The 22,857-nt window shown below is 34.4% G+C and overlaps 2 protein-coding genes across 5 annotated transcripts; both read left to right on the forward strand.

Moving 5' to 3' along the window:
- The first annotated feature begins 2,679 nt into the window (after positions 1–2,679).
- LOC111064366 lies at positions 2,680–22,611 on the forward strand. 4 transcript variants are annotated; one of them, XR_005573933.1, is made up of 5 exons: positions 3,157–3,414; positions 4,548–4,702; positions 16,875–16,982; positions 18,241–18,383; positions 22,153–22,611. XR_005573933.1 is itself a non-coding variant. In XM_039444920.1 (4 exons), the coding sequence occupies exons 1-3, from the start codon at positions 3,376–3,378 to the stop codon at positions 18,254–18,256; spliced, it is 210 nt and encodes a 69-aa protein (XP_039300854.1). In that variant the 5' UTR covers positions 3,164–3,375; the 3' UTR covers positions 18,257–18,383; positions 22,153–22,611. The 4 variants fall into 4 exon arrangements, 3 of the variants coding, with proteins under 3 accessions (XP_039300855.1, XP_039300853.1, XP_039300854.1); XM_039444920.1 differs by lacking the exon at positions 16,875–16,982 and having other exon boundaries at positions 3,164–3,414; XM_039444921.1 differs by lacking the exons at positions 4,548–4,702; positions 16,875–16,982 and having other exon boundaries at positions 2,680–3,414.
- On the forward strand, positions 5,289–8,149 carry LOC120356098. The gene is made up of 2 exons (XM_039444917.1): positions 5,289–5,755; positions 5,825–8,149. The coding sequence occupies exons 1-2, from the start codon at positions 5,444–5,446 to the stop codon at positions 6,566–6,568; spliced, it is 1,056 nt and encodes a 351-aa protein (XP_039300851.1). The 5' UTR covers positions 5,289–5,443; the 3' UTR covers positions 6,569–8,149.
- Positions 22,612–22,857: the final 246 nt, after the last annotated feature.

The raw sequence follows: 22,857 nt of genomic DNA on the forward strand, positions 1-22,857 counted from the left end.
AGAACAGCTGTTTTGATGAATAAAAAAATGACGACTAAGAAATCATCGAATTTCACAATTCACACAAAGAAAAAGTACTCTGAAAACAATTATATATACACATATACAGAAGTCTGATCGTAGTTTCAAATATGAGCAAGGAAAGTTGTGTGAGTGTACCACACCAGATTTTTTTTCATTGTAATGGTAACATACTAAAAGAATAACAATTGAATTTCATAATCACCATAGTGATGCTCACGTTATAATGGCAGTATTTGATTAACATTGTTGTTACTATTCTGGTCTATCATTGGACAAAGCAGATAGCGCTATATTAAATCAGATATAGGCTACCAGTATCAGTTAACATCTATTCAAGACAGTGGTACCTATTCAATTCAGGAATCAGCCTGAAAGTATCAGGTTTTATAGTGTTGTCTATTCAAAACAGGTGCACCATCGGTTATGCTGTTCTCCTATCTTTCTCCACTGCCATTATAACGTCGACCTCACTATACAGGGTGTTCTGAAACAAGTTGCCCATAAGTCATAGCGTGATTCCTCACATCAAAAGAAGAAAAAAAGTCCAATTAACATAGGTCCGAAATGCTTGGTTACCAAGTTATACAGGGTGAAAGATTTCGTCTGAATTTCAGTTCCCCTGCTGAAACGAAGCCCTACAGGTATTTGTTGGCTGTTAAATGTACAATTTAGCGTACTTTATGTAAAATGAACTGAAAAATTGAATAAAAGCGTTCTCAAACGTAAATCACGTATTTCGTCACACATCTTGAAAATTACTGTAGCTACAGGTCTGAGAACGCTTTTATTCAATTTTCAGTTCATTTTACATAAAGTACGCTAATTTTACATCTTAATTAACAGCCAACAAATACCCGTAGAGCTTCGTTTCAGCAGGGGAACTGAAATTCAGACGAAATCTTTCATCCTGTATAACTTGGTAACTAAGCATTTTCAGACCTATGTTAATTGGACTTTTTTTCTTCTTTTGATGTGAAGGAACTTGTTGTTCCTTTAAGGTTAAGATTTACTATGTTAAATGTACAATAAACACAAAATATTTTCTCAAAGAACTTGTAGAAAATTTAATTTCGAAGAGAAATATGTAAAATAAGTATAATAGACAAACGCAACATATAAAAAAATAATCCTTAATTACATACAAAACGCATTAAATATTGACAAAATCTGTTGAGCTCTCTTTTAAAGTAAAACGGTAATATTTAAAATGTTATATTTTTTACTATGATTATTTCATAATCCTTGTTTGTCATTGGACTAAGCAGATAGCTCTATTAGCTAGAAATAGATAACTCTATCTGTTTTGTCGAATGATATACAGGTGGCCTATAAGTCAGTTGACGCTTGCAATTTTTCAGGTCAGCTGTTGTTACAAACCAAACCAATCAGTTTACAACAATCTTATATCTTGAGGATCTAAAAACAAGAATATTCTTCACATATTGGGTTAGATTACATCAAATACATCATTCCAACTTCAATTAATAATACATGTATTGCATTCTGTTGTGTATTATTTGATTAGATGCATATTTGTCAACTGACTTATGGCCATTCTGTATACAAGGATAGCAACACAAATGTTACGGTAATCAAATACTGCCATTATAGCTTGGGCCTCACTATACATGTCTTCTACTTCTACACCAATAATTACGGCTGGTTCTCGGTGATTTGATGAAGCCAACTATATCCTGGTTTTGGAGAATACTGATTAGACTGTTCTCACTCAGCACGGCTCATCGGAATAAATTGTCCTGACTGTACTGGTCACTTTCATTGCCTGCTGCTTTAATTGGTCCAGGGATCAACATGTTCTAAATTTCACTGTCAACTCAATCCGAAAGTTGTTGTTGTTGTAGCAGCTTGGGGAACCCTGTTGTTTCACTCCTCCTCCGTCTCAAGGCCCCGGAAGCGGGCCACCCCACAGGGGCTGGCGGCTGTCAGTAGTGTCGGCTTCGAGGGGCAGCTGAAAAGATGCTCTGTGCTGTGGGGTCGGGACATGAATCACTCACACCATCAGTGATTCTGGACATGCAACTGTTCACAATCACAGAGTAGCCCGATCTCAGTTGAGCAAGGATGGTGCGGGTTCTTCTGGGGGCGGATACCCCCCAAACACAGGATTAAGCCTTAATTACTAGGGTTTCTTCCCCAACCTCTATTACTAGGCTGGGAGAGATTTCACCCATATTTTTCTTATTTTTTTATTTCACTTTTTTTGAAGTTATATTCCTATTTATGAATAATGAATCTCATGATCTATTATTTGAAGAATATTTCAACGTATCTTGCCAATTTTTTAATATATTTTTCATAATTGAAAATATGTCTGTTTTTCTGAAAAAATTGATGATTTCTGGTAGATCAACAAAAAAATAATAGATGCACAACCATTTTCTACAAATTATAACTTTATTCTTCATATATTTTCAACAAATTAATGATTGTATAATAGCATAGCCACCTCTAATACAAGGCCGCGGCCCACGATATTGCAACGTCGCAGTGTAGGCCTAGAATCTAATAAATGATTGGTGAAAAAGATCAGCTGGTATTTTTTTAAATCTTTTTCAATGAATCATGTATTAGATTCTAGGCCTACACTGCGACGTTGCAATATCGTAGGCCGCGGCCTTGTATTAGAGGTGGCTATGATAATAGTCAATTTCCTAAAAAAAATTCATGACAAATTCATTCAATATTTGAAAAACTCACACTATTACTAGGCTGGGTGAAAAATCACCCAGGGAGTCACAATACAGTAGAACTAGCACGGGACACAAACAAAGAACTATATTTATATCTGTAGGCATCGTTGCCAACCTAGAGCACCGAAATTTCTCAAGCCCTGGGTGATTTTTCACCGAGCCTAGTAATTAAGGGTTAAGCCTCAGTCTGCTAATGCTCAATCCGAAAGTCGTAGTAGTTGCTGTGCGTGAAGCTATATGACGCTGGTTAGATGGTCTCTCATACTGTGCCATTCGTAACCGCACAAATCGGCTAAAACAGACAGTAGTCAACAGTAATCGGCTTGAGTTAAGAAAAATCGGCTAGAAATTTGGACTAAACAATCCATACCATGGAATTTCTTCTTATGCCTTAATTTTTTATGGCTATATTCATTGTAACAGTTATTTATCGTAAACTGTTTTCTCTCATTGTATTTTTTTGTGTTGAATTAAATAGCTAAATTGAATAAAATTATGAATGGAAATAAATAAATTGATTGCAGGTGGAAGCAAGTGAGGAGACACAAGCAAGAGCTCTGCTCCTTCTGCGCAGAGTTGTCAACAGTGATGCCCAGTTCTATTCTCAGTTTTTCTCGCGAGAACAAGATGGTGTGCTAGCATGCCATCACCATGCAAATCGGGCCTCCATATTCTCAAGGTTAGACATGTGTTTCTTCATAATTTATTACTAGCAGACTTTCTGTGAACATAGACTTGGCGCAGTTATAAACCACAGCGTCCTCTAATACTGTTCATCAGAGTAAATTCTATCCTGTCTTGTGTCGGCGAGATATCTGTGCGAAAACGTTTACCGTATTGTCTGATTGGGTTGAAAAGTTTTTAAAAATTTGGTACTATGGGATATGTTTTTTAATAACCAAACAAGTATCCCTAATAGTCCAGTCAATATAGACATAAGAAAGGGGTGTGCTTGCAATTTATATTGTAGTTCTGATTTTTTAATATATTATTAGGGTACATAAGAGAAGTCCAGAACCAATTTCTCCATGCAAAATTTCCTTGTGCTACATACAGGGTGGCCCAAACACCTCGTATTTTCAGCTCATTTTCCAGTTTTCAGCTATTTCTGCCAAATCTCATGATCGGACAGAAAAATTTGCTCTTGCTTTTTTTCTAGAATATCAAATTCTGAATAAAATGAGATCATTCGGAAACTCTCTATCTCCAATGAATACTGAGTTATGATTTTTCAAAAATGAGTGAAATTTGAAGAAAAAATTAATTTTGATGAATATTAGTTTTTGATCAACTATTGTTCTTCCTATTGTTACCATTTAGATGTATAATTCAAAATCACTCTGGGCGTATATTTGTGCTCTACAATCTGAGATCAGATAGAGCGCTCTATCCCATATAGATTTCCAATATTTTACCTGCAATGTTTTCAGATCATATGCCTATTGTTTTGAAGGTGTTTAGTGATAAGTTAGAATTCAATGAAAATTTGCTACCGTTATTACCGAAATTGACATGGGGAAAACTAGATGACGCTGGTTAGATGGTCTCTCATACTGTGCCATTCTTAACCGCACAAATCGGCTAAAACAGACAGTAGTCAACAGTAATCGGCTTGAGTTAAGAAAAATCGGCTAGAAATTTGGACTAAACAATCCATACCATGGAATTTCTTCTTATGCCTTAATTTTTTATGGTTATATTCATTGTAACAGTTATTTATTGTAAACTGTTTTCTCTCATTGTATTTTTTTGTGTTGAATTAAATAGCTAAATTGAATAAATTATAAATGGAAATAAATAAATTGATTGCAGGTGGAAGCAAGTGAGGAGACACAAGCAAGAGCTCTGCTCCTTCTGCGCAGAGTTGTCAACAGTGATGCCCAGTTCTATTCTCAGTTTTTCTCGCGAGAACAAGATGGTGTGCTAGCATGCCATCACCATGCAAATCGGGCCTCCATATTCTCAAGGTTAGACATGTGTTTCTTCATAATTTATTACTAGCAGACTTTCTGTGAACATAGACTTGGCGCAGTTATAAACCACAGCGTCCTCTAATACTGTTCATCAGAGTAAATTCTATCCTGTCTTGTGTCGGCGAGATATCTGTGCGAAAACGTTAACCGTATTGTCTGATTGGGTTGAAAAGTTTTTAAAAATTTGGTACTATGGGATATGTTTTTTAATAACCAAACAAGTATCCCTAATAGTCCAGTCAATATAGACATAAGAAAGGGGTGTGCTTGCAATTTATATTGTAGTTCTGATTTTTTAATATATTATTAGGGTACATAAGAGAAGTCCAGAACCAATTTCTCCATGCAAAATTTCCTTGTGCTACATACAGGGTGGCCCAAAAACCTCGTATTTTCAGCTCATTTTCCAGTTTTCAGCTATTTCTGCCAAATCTCATGATCGGACAGAAAAATTTGCTCTTGCCTTTTTTCTAGAATATTAAATTCTGAATAAAATGAGATCATTCGGAAACTCTCTATCTCCAATGAATACTGAGTTATGATTTTTCAAAAATGAGTGAAATTTGAAGAAAAAATCAAATTTGATGAATATTAGTTTTTGATCAACTATTGTTCTTCCTATTGTTACCATTTAGATGTATAATTCAAAATCACTCTGGGCGTATATTTGTGCTCTACAATCTGAGATCAGATAGAGCGCTCTATCCCATATAGATTTCCAATATTTTACCTGCAATGTTTTCAGATCATATGCCTATTGTTTTGAAGGTGTTTAGTGATAAGTTAGAATTCAATGAAAATTTGCTACCGTTATTACCGAAATTGACATGGGGAAAACTAGATGACAGTGGTTATGCTGAAAGGCTTGCTGGGGAGAGTCGTAAAATAGATTTTCTACCAGGAAACATAGATGCAGCAAATAATTTATTGACAAAATTGATAGCTGATTCAGCTAGCGGCTCAATATCGCAGAGAGGAAATAAGATTGATGTCAGGAAAAATGTCTGGTTTGATAGAGAATGTGTAAGATACAGAGATCGCGTGTTTGCGCTTCTCAAATTATTCAGAAGAACGAATTCCAAGCAAGTGAAGAACGATTACACGTCAAAGCTAAAGGAATATAAGTGGTTATGTAAGAGAAAGAAAGAAGCTTATTGGGCCGAAATTAAGGAAAAACTAAAAACTGTAAGGGATTCTAAGAAATTTTGGGAGCTGGCTCGGTTTTTCAGGGAGGGAAAACTTACGCGAAGTGGAAATATTAGTCCAGAACAATGGATACAGCACTTTAGACAGTTGTATACACCTGTTAGAAGTAGTGGACAGATATCGTGGGTTGAGCCTCTTGTTATCGACGATTTATTAGACAAGCCAATCGAGATAACAGAAATAGATTTAGCTTTGAAAAAAGCTCGAAACAATAAAGCACCAGGTGTTGATAGAATAACGGCTGAGTTTTTTAAAAAAGCGCCAATAGAATTCCGACAGCTATTGTGCATGTTTTTTAACCGTATATTTCGTTTTCTTGATGTACCAATGTCATTCACAAAGTCTATAATATTTCCATTGTATAAGAAAAATGATCCCAATAATCCTGAGAACTACAGAGCGATTTCATTTACTAATGCAATCTACAAAATATTTTTAAGTGTCTTGTTGACAAGATTGGAGAAGTGGATTTATGGTCGAGAAGTCATAAGTGAGAATCAAGCAGGTTTTCGGAAAGGATACTCCGCAATTGATAACATTTATATTCTTTTCAACGTAATTAAACATTCTCTATACAAGCGTAAAAGATTATACTGTTTCTTCGTCGATTATAAAGCTGCGTTCGATTCAGTAGAGACAAGCACTCTTTTATAGACTGGCTGAGATAGGAGTTTCAAATAAATTTGTTAATTCAATAAGAGCACTATATGGGCCGAATGCAAAATCATCAATATGGTGCAAGGAGGGGCGTCAAACTGAAGACATAAGTATTGAAAGCGGATTAAGGCAGGGCTGTCTGATGTCTCCACTTTTGTTCTCCGCATTTATTTATGATATTTGCGATATTTTGGGAGGGGGAATCAAGGTAGGAGATATGAAATTGAACGCTCTTCTTTATGCAGATGATCTTGTAATCATTTCCGATAATGTTACTGAAATGCAGAGAATGATCGATAGACTACATACTTATTGTAATCGTTGGAATCTTGTTATTAATATGGAGAAATCAAAGATGATGGTTTTTAGAAATGGAGGAAAGCTATGTAAAAGAGAGAAGTGGAAGTATGGGGGTGAACCTGTAGAAATTGTGAAGGAGTATAAGTATTTAGGTTTAGTTTTTACATCAACTCTGTCATTAACGGCTCATTTCAGGCAGAAATTAAGTACAGCAAAATTTGGAATTCAGAGTTTGTGGAATAAACTGATAGCAAATGACGATGTGACTGTCTCAACAAAATGGCAAGTTTTCAATGTGTCACCTGGTCATATGGGACATATATATGAATCATATATTTATCTCATATTGATCAGGATTTTAGAGTTTTAATTTAGAAAAGTTTAATGAACGGTGTTTTTGTCTTTGAACAATTTTGTTCAAACAGACCCAGTGACAGACCCAGTGACGAACTGTCTGATCAATGCAAATTGAATGGAATAGAGCTGAAAATGCACATTATCACTCAATCTACGCTGAGCTCACACTGGAAAATAATCAAATGAATAAAAGTTACATGGATGATAAGAATAAGAGACGGTTCATTAGTAATATATTCAAAGCAAGAGGCTCCTTATTGCCATTAAATTTCAGACCGGGTAGAGAGGGGGCTAATATAATATGTTCTTTGTGCAATAGTGGGGAAAGGGGAGATATTTATCATTTTATAAGCCGCTGTAAGGTACTGGGAGAGCAAAGGAAAAATTGGTTACAGCACCAAGTACTAGGAGACAAAGTAGTGCGGAGATATCTTAACGGGGAGGACTGGGTGCGGTTGGAGGGGTATTTAAGATCAGCGGGAACATATAGAAATTTCCTTATTAATGAATTCAATTTTTGAACTGTAAAATAGTTAGTATTCTTTACCTAGGCTTCTCTGTAATATATTGTTTTTTCTATTGTTGTTTACCTGAATCTTATCTTGTTTAGTAAATGAGAATAAACTTTGTTTTTCAATTATAGTTCAATAATAGTTCATCTATGTTGAGGAAGGCTTATAACTATTCTTGTATAGAGTACCGGAATCAATGACTAAAATTTATCAAACTTTTATCTTGATTAGTTAAGGAAAACTATTATCTTTATCCACCAACTCTGGCTGACGGCTTCGGCCATGCCTAATGAATTTTTGTCAACCATAGAATGAATAATACTGCATGTTACTTCATTGGATAAAATGTAAAGTGTTTATTATTCGATGTAATTGTGTATTTAGGACAATAAAATTCTTTTCTATTCTATTCTATTCATTTATTCATTTTCTCAGTCTTACAATTATTTTTACAGTTATATGAGGAGGCACAACAGGCTTATGCCCAAAACTGGCCATTTTCAAATTTGTACGATAGTTCAAATCAAAATCTAGGTCAAGCTACTATCTATCACCCATCAAAATAACAATTTATTCACACTTCAAAAAACAAACACATCCTCAATTATTACAAATAGATATACTATGAATTCGATTTAGAATGATATACTATTTTTGCTGCAATATGTGTTAATATACTATGTACTATTCTACACTAACAGCATCTAGTTACTATTTTGGACTTTCTGAAGTAAACATGTTATCAGAATTTTCAAAGTTAATCATTATTTTACAGTTTTAAGTGATCAGTGAGTGTTATTTTGTTATTCAATTTGGTTTGTAAACAATCTAAATTGGAACTTTTCTGTTTTCAAATGTTTGGACTGGAAATTTGACCTGAATTCAATGTATGGAACATAACCTACTTTTTGGACTATTTATAGTGTATAAATCAAAATTCGGGGAAGAAACAGTTTTTGGCTGTGCATATTAGTCCTTTCCCAATCATTTTAAAGAATCGTGTTTTGTTTATCAATCAATAAATAACGAGCAAAGCTCGGTGTCCCGATATTAGACAGTAGTCGACAGTAATCGTTTTCAGTTGATAAAAAATCGGCTTGAAATTCTGAACATAAACTACCTATACCATGGGATATCTTATTATAATATATTTTCTCTATGCTAATACCTAACTAGTGTGCAACGTTATCTGTTATACAACGTTATTTATCAGCCTGTAACGAAAACTTGATGCTGTGGAAACTTGAATGGCTCAACTTCCGATTTCTTCCAGTCTCTCAAGGACTGGTGAAAATAGGTACTTGACGAACTCCCGTCGCATTGTTTTATTCCTCTTTAAATTTGTCTCTCTGGCGTCGGCAACTCATTCTATGCTATAGTGAGATTCGCTTTATAAAGTCAGTGGAAGAGATAGGACTACAGTGTTGCCGATTTTCAGTTACTAGTGCCTTCTATATTAGAAGGCTATGACTAAAGTCAGTCCGGTATATCTGATTATTAATTGCTGATTCTTGTAATAATAATCAATTATACATTTTCATAATTGAGAATACTTTGATGGTTCATCACGTTTCTTCACAGTCAATACCGATTTGGCAACAGTGTGCAGGTAGAAAAGGTTAGAGCTATCTGCGTTGTCTAATGACACACATGGATAACACCAATGGTTATAAGGTGTTGATTTCATAATGTGAGTCTCACTATACCATAGCAAGTGGAGCTGAATACACGTTCATTTCATTGCATTCATTTATTTGACAAAATTATTACAAACAAGACAATTTACCAATATTAATTCATAAAAAATAAGAGGCGTTCTTTTTTCGAGTAGGGTAGCGTTCCATTGACTTGAAGTACATTGGTCAGCCGTTCAATGAGACCGTACAAGCGTTGAAAGGAGCGGCGGACGATTTGTCTGAAAAAACGCCTCGTGTATCCTTGCCCTAATTGAAGTATTAGTCATTCTATTAGCATCCTGTACACACGGTATACAGATCTTTTCCACTGGTCAGTGCTGTAACTAATCATACAGTTGTAATGTGTGACAAGCGCTCGGTACTCCCTTTGGACGGGTGACCGAATGTGCTGTCAACCTTGTTTCACTTGCAATCGATCTCATTGGATACGTCTATTTGCAAGTGCACGTCAGAGCATGCATGAGCCGGGAAACAATATCTGGAAAGAGTCATTGAAACACGTTGTTACTTGTCTGTAGCTGCTCACACTCAACTCAACCCAACCAGTAAGTGCACGCGTTCAGCGTGAGTGTTCCTATTTCTCTTTCCAGATTTTGTTTCTCATCAGCAAGCTTGGTCATGCATAAACAAGCGTGCAATTCCACTTATACATATCCAATGTGATCACACCCTTAAACTGTGACTCATTAATTTTCATCATCCTCTTAACTCTCTTATAACTGTCTTCATAAGACTAGTGTTTGCAGATCCTATAGTGAGGTCCACGTTATAATGACAGTGGATAAAGTGGATAAAGTAGTGATGCCGATTCTCTGCATCAATTAATCATATTTCTACACTGTCAAAAAAATAATTGGCACCGTTGTGGACCTAGAAAAGGATAGTACCACCGGCTTTGTCGAATGAAAGACAAGGATAGCAAAACCAAAGTTGATCAAATACTGTCATTATAACGTGGACCTCACTATAGTGTTTGCAGATGATGTAAAATTGTATAAATTAATAAGGAGTGTTGAAGATTGTGCTCAGGTACAACAGGATCTTGATAGAGTCCATCTATGGTGTCATAGAAATAAACTCAAATTAAATATCTCAAAAACAAGTTTATGGTTTACACGAGACAGGGGAATTATGATCGTTACGCTTACTCATTAGCAGGCATTAATCTAGACTATGTCAATTGCATTCGAGATCTTGGAGTGTTGATGGACTCGACTCTAGATTTTAAAGACCAATTTAATCACACTCTTAGCAGTGCTAATAGGCTACTTGGTTTTATACCTCGTAATTCAAAACCTTTTACTTGTTGTGATGTAAGTATAAAACTGTTTAATGCACTGGTCCGGAGTAAACTTGAGTATGCATCTATGGTGTGGGGTCCTGCTAATGTAACTGATAGCTACGAAATTGAGAAGATTCAAAATAGATTTCTAAGACACCTTTTCATCAAGAAATTCAGTATCTTCTGTCCATTCAATTTTCCAACTAGTGAATTGAGATCCTTATTTTATATCCGGTCATTGCAGGTGCGAAGATCATTAAATGCCCTATTGTTGTTATATAATATTTTAAATCATAACATCCATTCACCATATTTTATCAGCCGAATTAATTTCAGTGTACCATATGCAAGACCTAGAAGGAATATATTCTTCGAGATTCCCTTTGCTAGAACAAACCATCATTACAACTCATTTCTTTATAAAACCTTACGACTAGTTTAATAGCTTGAATGAACACATTGATCCTTTTTCGAACTCATTCAATGAATATAAGAAACATTGTGAACTGAATCTATCATAAGACAAGACGCTCGTTTTTGAGATTGATTGTTTTGTAAACTCTGGCTGGAACTCTCTTTTCACATTCTTCTTTATATGAATGTAATTAATTTGATTATTTCAACTGTGTAAATGCTTTTTGCTTTCTTTTCTTTATTTACTATATTTCATAATGTATATAAGTTGAATTGTTGTTTCATTTAATTGTGTAAATTTTTTTTTCAATTTTTTTCAATTTATTAAAAACACACAAAACAAGACAAAACAAAATTACAAAGATTTACGAAACAAATAAAACACAATAAAATGTTACAAATATAAAAAACCATGGGCTTAGTGTTTGGGTGTGTTGGAGAAGAGAAAAAAAAGAGAGGAAGATACCTAGCCAACTATGGTTTCCCATGTAATAGGCAGGCAAAGAAGAGAAGAGAAGTAATGAGGAAAAAAGGAAGGGAGAAATGGGGGGAAAGAAGAAAACAGAGGAATAGGTACTTAAAATAAAGGTAAGCGAGTCCACTGAAAATGAAAAAACTAATGAAAAAAAAAATGCTGGAGCAGAAATCTCGAGTCATATATCTAAATGGAAGAAGAAATTACTGTATGTCCAGTTTTTTATATCCAGTTTAATTTTTCCGCTGATCTTATTGTCCATGAGAAAGTGATTTGGAATGAGGTTTATTATTTTAGTACCTATGTAAATTAATTGCCTCCTTATACATTCAATATTAGTGTTATAGGTTACATATTTGTTAGCAGTGGCCCTTAGATTATAATAATTAAGAGTAGAGTTTATTGTGAGAGGAAAATCGGATCTATATTTTATTAAGTACTCAATTACGGTTTTTATGTATAATTGACGTATAGTCATGACCTCAAAATCACTAAAAACCATATCCGTTGGATAGAGCCTGGGTTTGTTCAATATAGTTTTAATTATCAGTTTTTGTGCTACAAATAATTCAGCAATATGACAGTTGAAACAGCCTCCCCAAACAACTATGCCATACTGCAGAATTGACTTGACTAGAGCATGATACATCATTTTCAGGTGGTTCTTATTAAGAATTCTGTTAACTTGGTAAAATTTAAAGGATAAATATCTAATTTTTCTACATATGTATTTAATATGAACATCCCATTTAAGGTTTTCATCAATTATAATTCCCAAATACTTAGTATTATTGACTTTTTTAATGGTGGGACAATCACAATTACCCAAGTTTAAATTGCACTGAGAATGGAGTCTCAAATCTTGATTCTCGTTAGGCTGCCCTACTCTATTTGCAGAGAAAGTAATGTAATTAGTTTTTTCAATATTTAAACTTAAGGAATTCTTATCTAACCACTTCTTAATTAAAAGCATATTATTTTCAGCTATAGTATGAACTTCATTCCATGAATTTCCGTGAAAAATAGCTGCAGTATCATCTGCAAAGGATATCACAGTTGAGTTTAGAAGTCTTAAATTTAAAAAGTCATTTACATAGAGTATGAAAAGGATGGGAGAAAGTACAGTACCTTGAGGAAGACCATAAGAAGTTAAGTTAGTTACACTAGATTGATCATTTATGGTTAGGGACTGGGTTCTATTACTCAGATAGCTTTTGAACAATTTAAGCGAGACTCCTCTGAAACCATAGGACTCCAGTTTATTGAACAAAGTATTATGAGGTATTGTATCAAAAGCTTTGCGTATATCCAGGAAGACCGCAATAGTTTTCTTATTGGAGTTTATTTTATCAGATAAAGTATTGATGAATTTTATTAGAGCGTCAGATGTACTTTTACCATTTTGGAAACCGAATTGGTTCTTGTTGATTATTTTGTTAAGATTCAAGAAAGAAACAACTCTTGACTTTATTAGTTTCTCCATTATTTTAGCAAGGTTGCTGATAAGACTAATCGGTCTATAATTACAGGGATTAGTCGGGTCACCTTGTTTGAATAGAGGTTTTATTTTGGCTGATTTGAGGTGCTCGGGAAAATATCCCTCCTCAAAGCATCTATTAAAAATGAAAGCGAGAGGTTGAGATATAAAATTGGCTATTTTCTTCAGCGTAATATTACCTAGACCATCAATACCAGGACTGCAGTTGTTCTTTAGATTTTTAATAGTTGCCTCAACTTCAACTGGGCACGTTGGTCTCATAAAAAACGTGTTATCGATCTGTATTGGAAATCGATCACCAGTACTATCAGGGATATTGATAGTTTGAGCTTGTAATTTACCCACATTTGTGAAATAATTGTTGAGGGAGTGAGCATCAAGTTCAGTACTCTTTTCCTTGATACTGGCCTCACCTATAACCTCGTTTATGCACTTCCACAACTTCATGCTGTTGTTATTACAATTTTCAATTTTCCCTTTATAGTAGACTTCCTTTGCATGATTTATGATCTTATTCAAACCATTACGATAAGCCTTATATTCATTCTTTAAGATATTGTTATTAGGATCTCTTCTGAGTCTAGAATGCATTTTGTCCCGCGTGATTATTGATCTTATGATGCCTTCAGATATCCAGGGCTTCAGGGGACGAAGTCTGTTAGGTATCACTTTTACCTTCTTGCATTGATTGATGAGACTGGTCAAACGATCGACAAATTTATCCATAATAGTGTCAATGCTTCCATTCACGGTATAGATTTCTCCCCAATCTTCATTCCTTATGCGTTCCAATAGTGCATGATAGTTGGTTCTAGTTAATGTGTTTATCAATACGTTTCTATTATCCTTATTGATAGGGACCTTCACCAAGTTCAGTACAACCGCGTAGTGGTCAGTTATGGTTGTCCTAAATATAACTCCTTTAGTGGACATAGAATGGTTGCCTGAATTTTTATAAAAAATGTGGTTAATGCAAGAATTTGTTGTGGTTGTTACTCGGGTATCACCATTTATGTAAGACTTATAGCCATTACTATTGAAAATATGCAGATAATCTTGAACAGGAACACTAGTTGAATGTGTATTTATATTCATGTCTCCCGCCACACATACATTTATTCCATTAGGAATTTTACTGATTTCATTACTCAGACTATTAAGAAAATTATCAATATTTTGATTACTTGGTGATCTATAAACCCCAATCACCTTCACAATAAAATCATCAATTCTTAAGTCAGCACTAACTACATTGGCATCAGAGATATCGAGTGAAACTTCATTGAATCTTATGCAATCTTTTATGTACATGCATAATCCATCACATTTATTCTGTTTAGTGTACTTATTTATTGCCGTATATCCAGGAATGTTGAAAATGAACGGCATATCTGCAGTCAACCAGGTCTCAGTTAATATTATAATGTGAATATCAGTTTTCAATTCATTGAGGCAGCAAATAAACTGATCGAAATTAGCATTCAAACTACGTATATTCATAGACATAATATTGAAACACTCAGCATCTTTATCTCTGTCCTCTTGAAAGTGATAGTTCAAATAATCGTCGATTACATCTGTTTCATTTTCTGTTTCTAAAATATTAAGAACCTCTTCAGTGTCACTCATAACTTATATCATCAGGTCCACTTCTCTTTTCCTTGTTCCATTCAACAAGCCCCTCACTATCTATGAATTTAAGTTTCTTAATTAGTTTGTCCACAGCATCATCTACCAGACTGGTTGTTAAATACCTGAAAGTTTCAGTGTGTCTAGACAAGGCAACAATCGCATGGGGCATGCTGTTATAGATTTCATTCTCCTTGTACTTAATTCTGATTAGAATAACATTTTTATGAGTTAGCCCTTGTGCTTCGTGGATTGTGTGAAGTGCAACATCCTCTCTCCACTTTATAGTATCACCCACCATAAGTTTTTCTTCTTGGGTGAATGTTAATATCAAAGTGTCGGGTTGTATCAGATGGTATTCCCCATTTCTGTAAGTAGGCAGAATTGAGATAGCTCTTTCATTAAGCGTCGTAATATTTTCATAGACAGTGGAAAGGACAAAACAAACATCGATAGGACATCTACGAGTTACCGTTTGTTTTGTAAAAGGTTCGCAGAATTCTGAAATTTTATGCCATCTTGTGGCATAATTACTTCTCTCAATGTAGGGTATTTGGTTTGCGTCACCAACTACAATTATTTCTGAGGCCTTACTCAAGTTAGCAATAAAACCGATGTAACCCGCATGCATAAGTAGAGCTTCATCAATAAAAACTCTATTGTATGTTTTATTCTGATTATGATTTATTATATATGAGCCAACTGTCCTGTAATCAAGCTTAAGACGATTACAATGTTTTCGACCATACCTTTCAATGACAGTTTCACGGATTGCTTTAATACCTGCCCGTGTTTGAGTGAGTACTAGATCCTTGCCAGGCTCATGATGCGAGACTATAAAGTAAGATTTACCACAGCCGGGAACACCGTCATACCATTTTATTTTAGGAAGTTTACACTCATGAAGAGTTATTCTATTTATAGTTTTTATTAATTCGCTATTCAGCATAAGTGTAGTATTACGTGTGACTAAAACATATCGTTCTTTAGTAGAGAATTTTAAAGTATCCTCTTGAAATTCTACGTAACTTCCACCCTGCTCCAAGCAATATCCCATTCGGTATTTAGAGTTTGTTTTGAATAGGAATCTTTTCAAATTATTATCATAGATGTTCATATTGTTATTCGGGACGCTTATTAGTTCATCACCTGATATTGACATGTTTCTTTGCGTGACCCTAAGAAGAATATTTTTATATATTTTAGCATTTTCGTTATCAGTGTTTTGAAGTAGGGTCCGTAATTCAATCATAGAGTTTATGAATGCTTCACGTTTATTATTACCTTCAAAGAATCCCACAGGGTACTCAACTCCCGGACTATCAGACAGCTTAGGTATATTAAGAAAATTAATTTCACAATAACCTCGATAATAAAAAATAAACTTCAAATCTCTAGCTCCTATGACAGTACTCAAGAGTTCAGTGGCAGGAATATCAAAATAAGTTTCACCCAGATTATATATATATATATATATATATATATATATATATATATATATATATATATATATATATATATATATATATATATATATATATATATATAATATAAATATATGGCTCTTTATGGATCTCTGTGAGCCTTTGTATGTAAAGAAAATGAATAAATAAAAATAACAGTCTTCCACATGTGCTTGTAATATTGTGAGCTTATTAAGACTTATCAAATGCAACTGTAGGTTGTGAAATGTACTGTGTTGAATAAAACTATTATCTTATCTTATTTTATCTTCTTACCTATTAGCAATAGTCTGTGACACTTGAACACTTGAGGACATTGCTCTCACCAAAAAAAAAAAAAAATTACAAGTAAATTTTATTCCAATTAATAAATCTGGATAAAACTTTAGAATACATACATTCACGATTTGAATTGATTTATCAATTTTTAAAGCGTTACGCAATCCTCCACAATTATTTGGTAGTTAGTAGCCATTACTCAAGCACAAGTCTGTGTCGAATGTGGTCATCACCCTCAGTAAAAACCTTATCCAATTGAATTCCATTAATCTAATCTAGATACATTTTTTCAAATAATATTATTTTAAAGCGTTACATATGATCAATTACTAGCTTCATTGAAATCGGATAACTAATTTCACAGTACTTGAATGTATTCTTTTGTGTTATGTTGTAGGTGTGAAGAGAGAAGTTTGTTGTGGTGGGGGGAGGGGACACTGTCTTTGCAGCTTGGTATACTGATTGCTGTAATGGGATGACAGCTTACAAGTATGGTACTTGAGAGGTATAGTTACTTTGTCTCAATTTCACATTCTTGTTTTCATCACTAGCAACCTTATCTAAGGCTGGCCAGTAACTTGGTGCCGCATCCACATGTTGGCCCAATGCGTACAAAGAGTGTGGATCTGTGGTTTGCGGTAGCGCGCCAGCCAAGTTCCCCGTCAGCCGAGCTCCTTTCAAAACCACTTTCGAGGGGATTGGTCGACGGCGTCCTGGGAGAGGAGCTCGGCTGACGGGGAGCTTGGTTGTCGTCTACGGTCCCGACAACCTGTCCCCTCTTAACCAGTAGGAGATTGGCTGTCAGGGAGACTCGTTGATGCAATGAGAAAAAGTAACGTAATAATAATTCATAACAATCGGCATGCAGACAGACAGACAAAAGATTTTTTTTTTAAATGCAATTTACAAAGTAAAATTCTTATGTACTCATTTTCAATATAAAACAACAACAACGAATAAAAACAACCTCATGAATACACTAAGTCAAATAAATCTTTAGAAAATGGTCTGCATGGGCAAAAAATGATTGTGTGCAAACCAGAGTTGCATATTACAGGTTTTACAGAGAGAAAAGAAACACTAATTTTGATGCATTCAGAATCTTATTGAATATTATTATTACATACATCGAATTATTAAATAGCTCAAAAAAATTAATTAGTGTAATGGTACATACAGATTTCAATAACAGTAGTCACCACCAGCGAATCTATCGGTCAAGTGTTTCAATGACAAAGTCTCTTCCTATCACCTGCGATTTTTTGAAATAAATTATCAGTGACGGTCACCTGTTATTTTCTATAATAATTGACCGATCGATTGAGATTCAAATCGACGGTTTTTCATTTATCTTTATGTTGTTATGTATGTTCCGCATTTACGGCGAAACGCGGCAATAGATTCTCATGAAATGTGTCTGATATGTTCCTGTTTGAATTGCGTGTCGACGTATATGAAAGGTTTTTTGAAATTTCCCATTCTAACAATAGTCAACAACTAATTTTATAAAGATATACCGGGACAACTTGGATCACAGTCTACTATGGAAGTAGAAATTGGCAACTATGCCATCCTATCATTTTCACTGAGTATTTAATCTCACCGTAAATGATAGCAAACCAATGTTGATGAGATGCTGACGTTTTGTTCGAATTGCATGCCACTTGTGTATTTCAGACATTCGAGTATCTCATAGTACGTTACACTACAGAACTTGGTGAAGTTTCAGGGTTATTGTGATAACTGATGTGGTTGGTTTTCAGATGGCTGAATTTCTGATCGAACGTAACAGCTCGGTGACAAGAAAGAACGAAGACCCCTCCATTACACCTCATAAATGGGATACAATGACCTTGTGCGCCTTCTCTACAACTGTGGAGCTGACATCAACGCTAAAGATAAGATGGTCAGTTGTTCTGAATTTTTCTTTTGGAGAGGTTCATCAACAAATTATCTGGAAAATGTATAGGTTTATACTCTTGTCATAATATCTGGTAGTGGTTGGAGGGTTTCCACTCATTCTCACTATTACAATGTCCTTTAATAGCCTATGAATCAAGATATTGCATTTTTGTATCTAGCTGCGTCTCTCAAATCAATAATTGGAGGGATTTAAAAGCAAAGTAGCTGGAATATGTATTGCTTTATACACTTGCCATTATATTTGGTAGTAGTTGAAGGGATTTCACCCATTCTCGCTTTTACAGTGTCCTTTAATAGCTTATGATTCAAGATATTGCTTTTTTCAAATCAGCTGCTCATCTGAAATTCAATGGCCCATATGAATAAAACCAGAGCAAATGCTCATGAGCAAGAGCATGGAGCATAAGGTTTTGCTCATGAGCAAAAGGTAGAAGCAAAAGCATTTGCTCATTTTTATATGAATAAGCTTTACCTTATACTCTTACCTTATTCTCCTGAACTCTGGAGCAAATGCTCACGTATTTAAAAGATTTTTCATCAGCTAATTCGCTTTTGTAACCTTACTTTGTTTTTATAGCTCACGGAAAGGCTAAATATGCAAGTAGGGGGCACCGCTTGTGTTTGCGTCGTCTGCTCTGTTTTGTATTTATGAATAGTTTTAGGTTAGTTGAGTCACAAAGTAGAAGGAATGGTTTCTTCTCTGTGGTTGAAGACTCTCATCTTCTTAGATGCCTATTTCCTATTTTGTGATGGCTATCTTTATAACAGAGTACACTCTTTTTTGAAGCTATCTTTTGTAGGGATAATGGTGATATATATCATGGTTGAATCTAAAAAGAGTTTTATAGTTCTCAACTATTGGTTGTGATCGTATCTGGTATAGTTTCCTCTTCCTCATACGAATTAGTTGAGCCATTTTACTATGAGCAAAAGGTGATAAGATGCTCTAGACTAGACTCACCTTTTTTGAAGCATTTGCTTCAAATGTTGAGCAAATGCTCTAGTTTATTCATACAATTTTGAGCAATAGCTTTTACTTTTGAGCAAATGCTGAAACTATTTTTTTGATGAGCATGAGCAAAACCTTTTGCTCACGTTTATTCATAGAAAATGAAGCAAATGCTCAACTTTATTCATATGGCCCAATGTGTTACCTTCATTGGAAGGGTTCAAAAGCAAAGTAGCTGGAATTGTATTGGTTTATACTCTTGCCATTATAGTATAAAGCATTGAAATGATTAGAATAAATAACTTTGAAACTATAATATCAAGATCAGTAATTCAAATTCGTTTATCACTTCTTGTAAGTTTGAGGAGGAATAAGCACTCATTTCTAATCATTTAAGGCTCCGCTTTTGGAAACTTATTATTGGTTTCATTTCGAAGGTATTTTGATTTGAATTCTATCAAGATACTTAGAAAGATCATATTTCTAAGGAAAAACAATTTTTATCATTTTTTCGTTCTGATTTAAAAGCGCATACAGTTCAAATATTGGGGGAGATCCATCCTCAAAATTGTATGAATCAATTTGCTATCATTCATGTAATAGATCTGCCCCAAGATTTGAACTTTTGGCGCTCAATATATCAAAAAGTAAAAATGATAAAAGTTTTTTCTTTAAATTAGTCAAATCTACATAAATTGATAGTAAACTATTCGTAATTGAAAATGTACCAGTAAAAAGAATCGAAAAGCGTGGTGCACATCCTTGATTATTGTATACGGTACCACTATTATGATGCTACATTCATTTTATTTCTTGTAAGTTAAATCTGTTATACTCATAATTAACAGTCAAGTATCCTTAGTCAACAAAATATTGGGTTTACTTCGTCTTGAATTGCTCAAGAAGTTTAATTCTTGGTTTACTTCGTCTAGTATTGCTCAAGAAATTTAATGATAATGATAAATCATCTATTACTTTGCAAAAAAAGCTCACAATAATTTAGGCCGGTTACAGAGCTCGACCGACCGTCAGTGCGTATGCACCATCCTGACTATACACATCCATACATCAGTTTTTCTGACTCACAAAATGGACGCCTTTACAGATTGTTTAATTGCAGCTTATTATCTTCGTAAACGAAAGATCAAAAGACGTAGATGTCAAGTTCACCCGATGGTCACTCAAAGAGCATTTCAAAGGGAATTTAGTACCATTATATACATCATTTTGCTTGGGGATGAAGATACATGTTTTAACTACCTCAGAATGTCCATCAGAAATTTTGATGAGTTTTTTCGAGCTTGTATCATCATTGGGAATACTTGCAGTCATTTTAAGCTACGGATTAAATAAATGTAGATAATATTAATAATATAAGATTTTTCCAATAAAAAATTTAGAAATGATTGAAGAAATGTATAGAAAAGCTCTGAATTCGAATATGACACTATTAATTGAATTCGTTCATTATTCTATTCAATATCAGCTGATTGTCGGGCAGAGGTTTCAGCACATTGGTTATATTGCGATCGGGCTACTGATCAGTACAGCTCAGAAAGCTTCTATTTGCTTCAATAACGCGTCAGTCGACCGATGGAACGGATGCGCACGAGCTCGATCGATGGTCTTCGTACGCAGTGTAAAACGCATGGTCCTGACCGTGCGCATGCGTGCCGTCAGTCCTGCTCTATACGGATACATGGAATATCTATGGAAAAGACTGACGGTCGGTCGAGCTCTGTAACCGGCCTTAAACCCAAAAATAAAAAATAAAGAACATACTAGAATGTTCGCTCTTTCAAAATTTCATTAGTATGTGAATATTTCATTTTTTGTGATAATAATATACAATATTCTTTCTACGAGGGTTTGGTTTTGAAGCATCTAAATTTGAAAATATTTTATGGCTGAGAATTTTGTGAAGTGAAGAACTACAAGACTTGACATATTTTGGAGTATGTGTAACCTTATCTAAATTTGGGAGTGGAACAGCACAGGCTTACCTTATTTTTCCTCTTACTATCATTTTGATGATATACTTATTATGATAAAGAATAAAGAAGGGGACGCTTTGCTTTAATTGAATCAGTAAAATCGATAGTATTTAATTCCAGTATCAATACTATCTAACTAACCCAACTCGATTCATCGATATAGGTGATCACTGGTTCATTCAAAGTAAAGTCTAGCCAAATTATATTAAACATTGATGTAATTTGTGAGCTATTTACACTGCTTTTTTGAATGGATGATTTATTGATTATGATTGTCAAATGTGATTGAAATTGATAACTATAAACTATTTCAATGCAATTTATATATTCCCATGGTTTCTTGGGCAGAGAAATATTCCCCAATCATAAGTTCCTTCCCAATGGGAATATTCCCGACTTACATTACTACCCTTTAAAAATCAGCACTGACTACCCTGGAAATCTCCCCATCTGCCCACTACACCCGGATCCATGCCTACACTCACCTCTCCCCCCATCTTCTATCTTCCTCACTTTGTTCAAGCAAATCAGTCTTAGCGCAAAACGCCTATAATATATTCCAATGCAAACAGAAGAGATGTAGCACCTAGTCCATTCTGTTTCCATTGGACCATATTTTTATATAGAGGTGGGAGAATCCTCTATGCCACGTTGGTGTGAACTGTAAGTAGAAGTATATTACAAAATATTTATTCTACCACTCCTACCCATCACTCGAACTTGAAAATTTTAAATGTTATTTTCAAATTTCACCAACTTATTTTTTATCATTCGATCAATCAATAATTCGTTTGTTTTTTCTCTTTCAGATACCAAAACATATTACACAGTGTAGATGGACAGATAGAAAGTGTAAACATCAAAAGCCATCGTGTGTGTTACCCAGTTTCCATTCTGCATCTAACAATAGTAACCGAACATCCAACATCATAACTTTATTATATCATCTAGTTAATTTTGATATCACATTAACTAAAAAGCTTTCCTCATAATATACAAGAAATTAATACATTGCCGAGATTGTCAAAGATGTGAATTTTCAATGTGCTTTGATGCAAATTATTGCAAAAAACTAATATCATGGTTAGCTATGCATAAATTAATAGGCATGATGGTCATTCTTTACTGAATCGAAATAAGCTGTTATAACTTTGTCAACTATTAATTTGGTTTTCAATAAACTAGTTATGATCAGATGCCTTATTAATAAATGCAAAATTCATGTAGGTTATGTAGCTTTTCTGCAATAAACTAAAATTACTCAATAATTAAGTAGTTTAAGTTAGGACACATTCACACCAGAGTTGTCAACTGAGTTCTCAACAATGAGACAATTTCTAGATATCCTTGTTTTAAACAAAAAGTTTAGTTTCCTAACCAGTATGAGAAACACTGAAAAAGTTGTGAACAAAATCTTCTACCTCTACAAGTCCACGCAGACTATACAGTCTCTTTTAGGCTAATTCTTTGACAACTAGTACTCTACTCTGTTGCTCTACAAAAGAACATCAACT

This window comes from Nilaparvata lugens, unplaced genomic scaffold (genome assembly GCF_014356525.2).
Source record: "Nilaparvata lugens isolate BPH unplaced genomic scaffold, ASM1435652v1 scaffold5774, whole genome shotgun sequence".
In the NCBI taxonomy this organism is placed as follows: domain Eukaryota; kingdom Metazoa; phylum Arthropoda; class Insecta; order Hemiptera; family Delphacidae; genus Nilaparvata; species Nilaparvata lugens.

What these genes read in the sequence shown, in the direction of transcription:
- LOC120356098 (XM_039444917.1), top strand. Translation starts at nt 5,444, where the DNA reads ATGTTTTCAGATCATATGCCTATTGTTTTGAAGGTGTTTAGTGATAAG. An exon ending in GATACAGAGATCGCGTGTTT is followed by an intron (nt 5,756 to 5,824) that starts GCGCTTCTCAAA and finishes TCAAAGCTAAAG; the next exon opens with GAATATAAGTGGTTATGTAA.
- LOC111064366 (XM_039444919.1), top strand. Translation starts at nt 3,376, where the DNA reads ATGCCATCACCATGCAAATCGGGCCTCCATATTCTCAAG. An exon ending in CGGGCCTCCATATTCTCAAG is followed by an intron (nt 3,415 to 4,547) that starts GTTAGACATGTG and finishes AATTGATTGCAG; the next exon opens with GTGGAAGCAAGTGAGGAGAC. An exon ending in CGGGCCTCCATATTCTCAAG is followed by an intron (nt 4,703 to 22,152) that starts GTTAGACATGTG and finishes TTTCTCTTTCAG; the next exon opens with ATACCAAAACATATTACACA.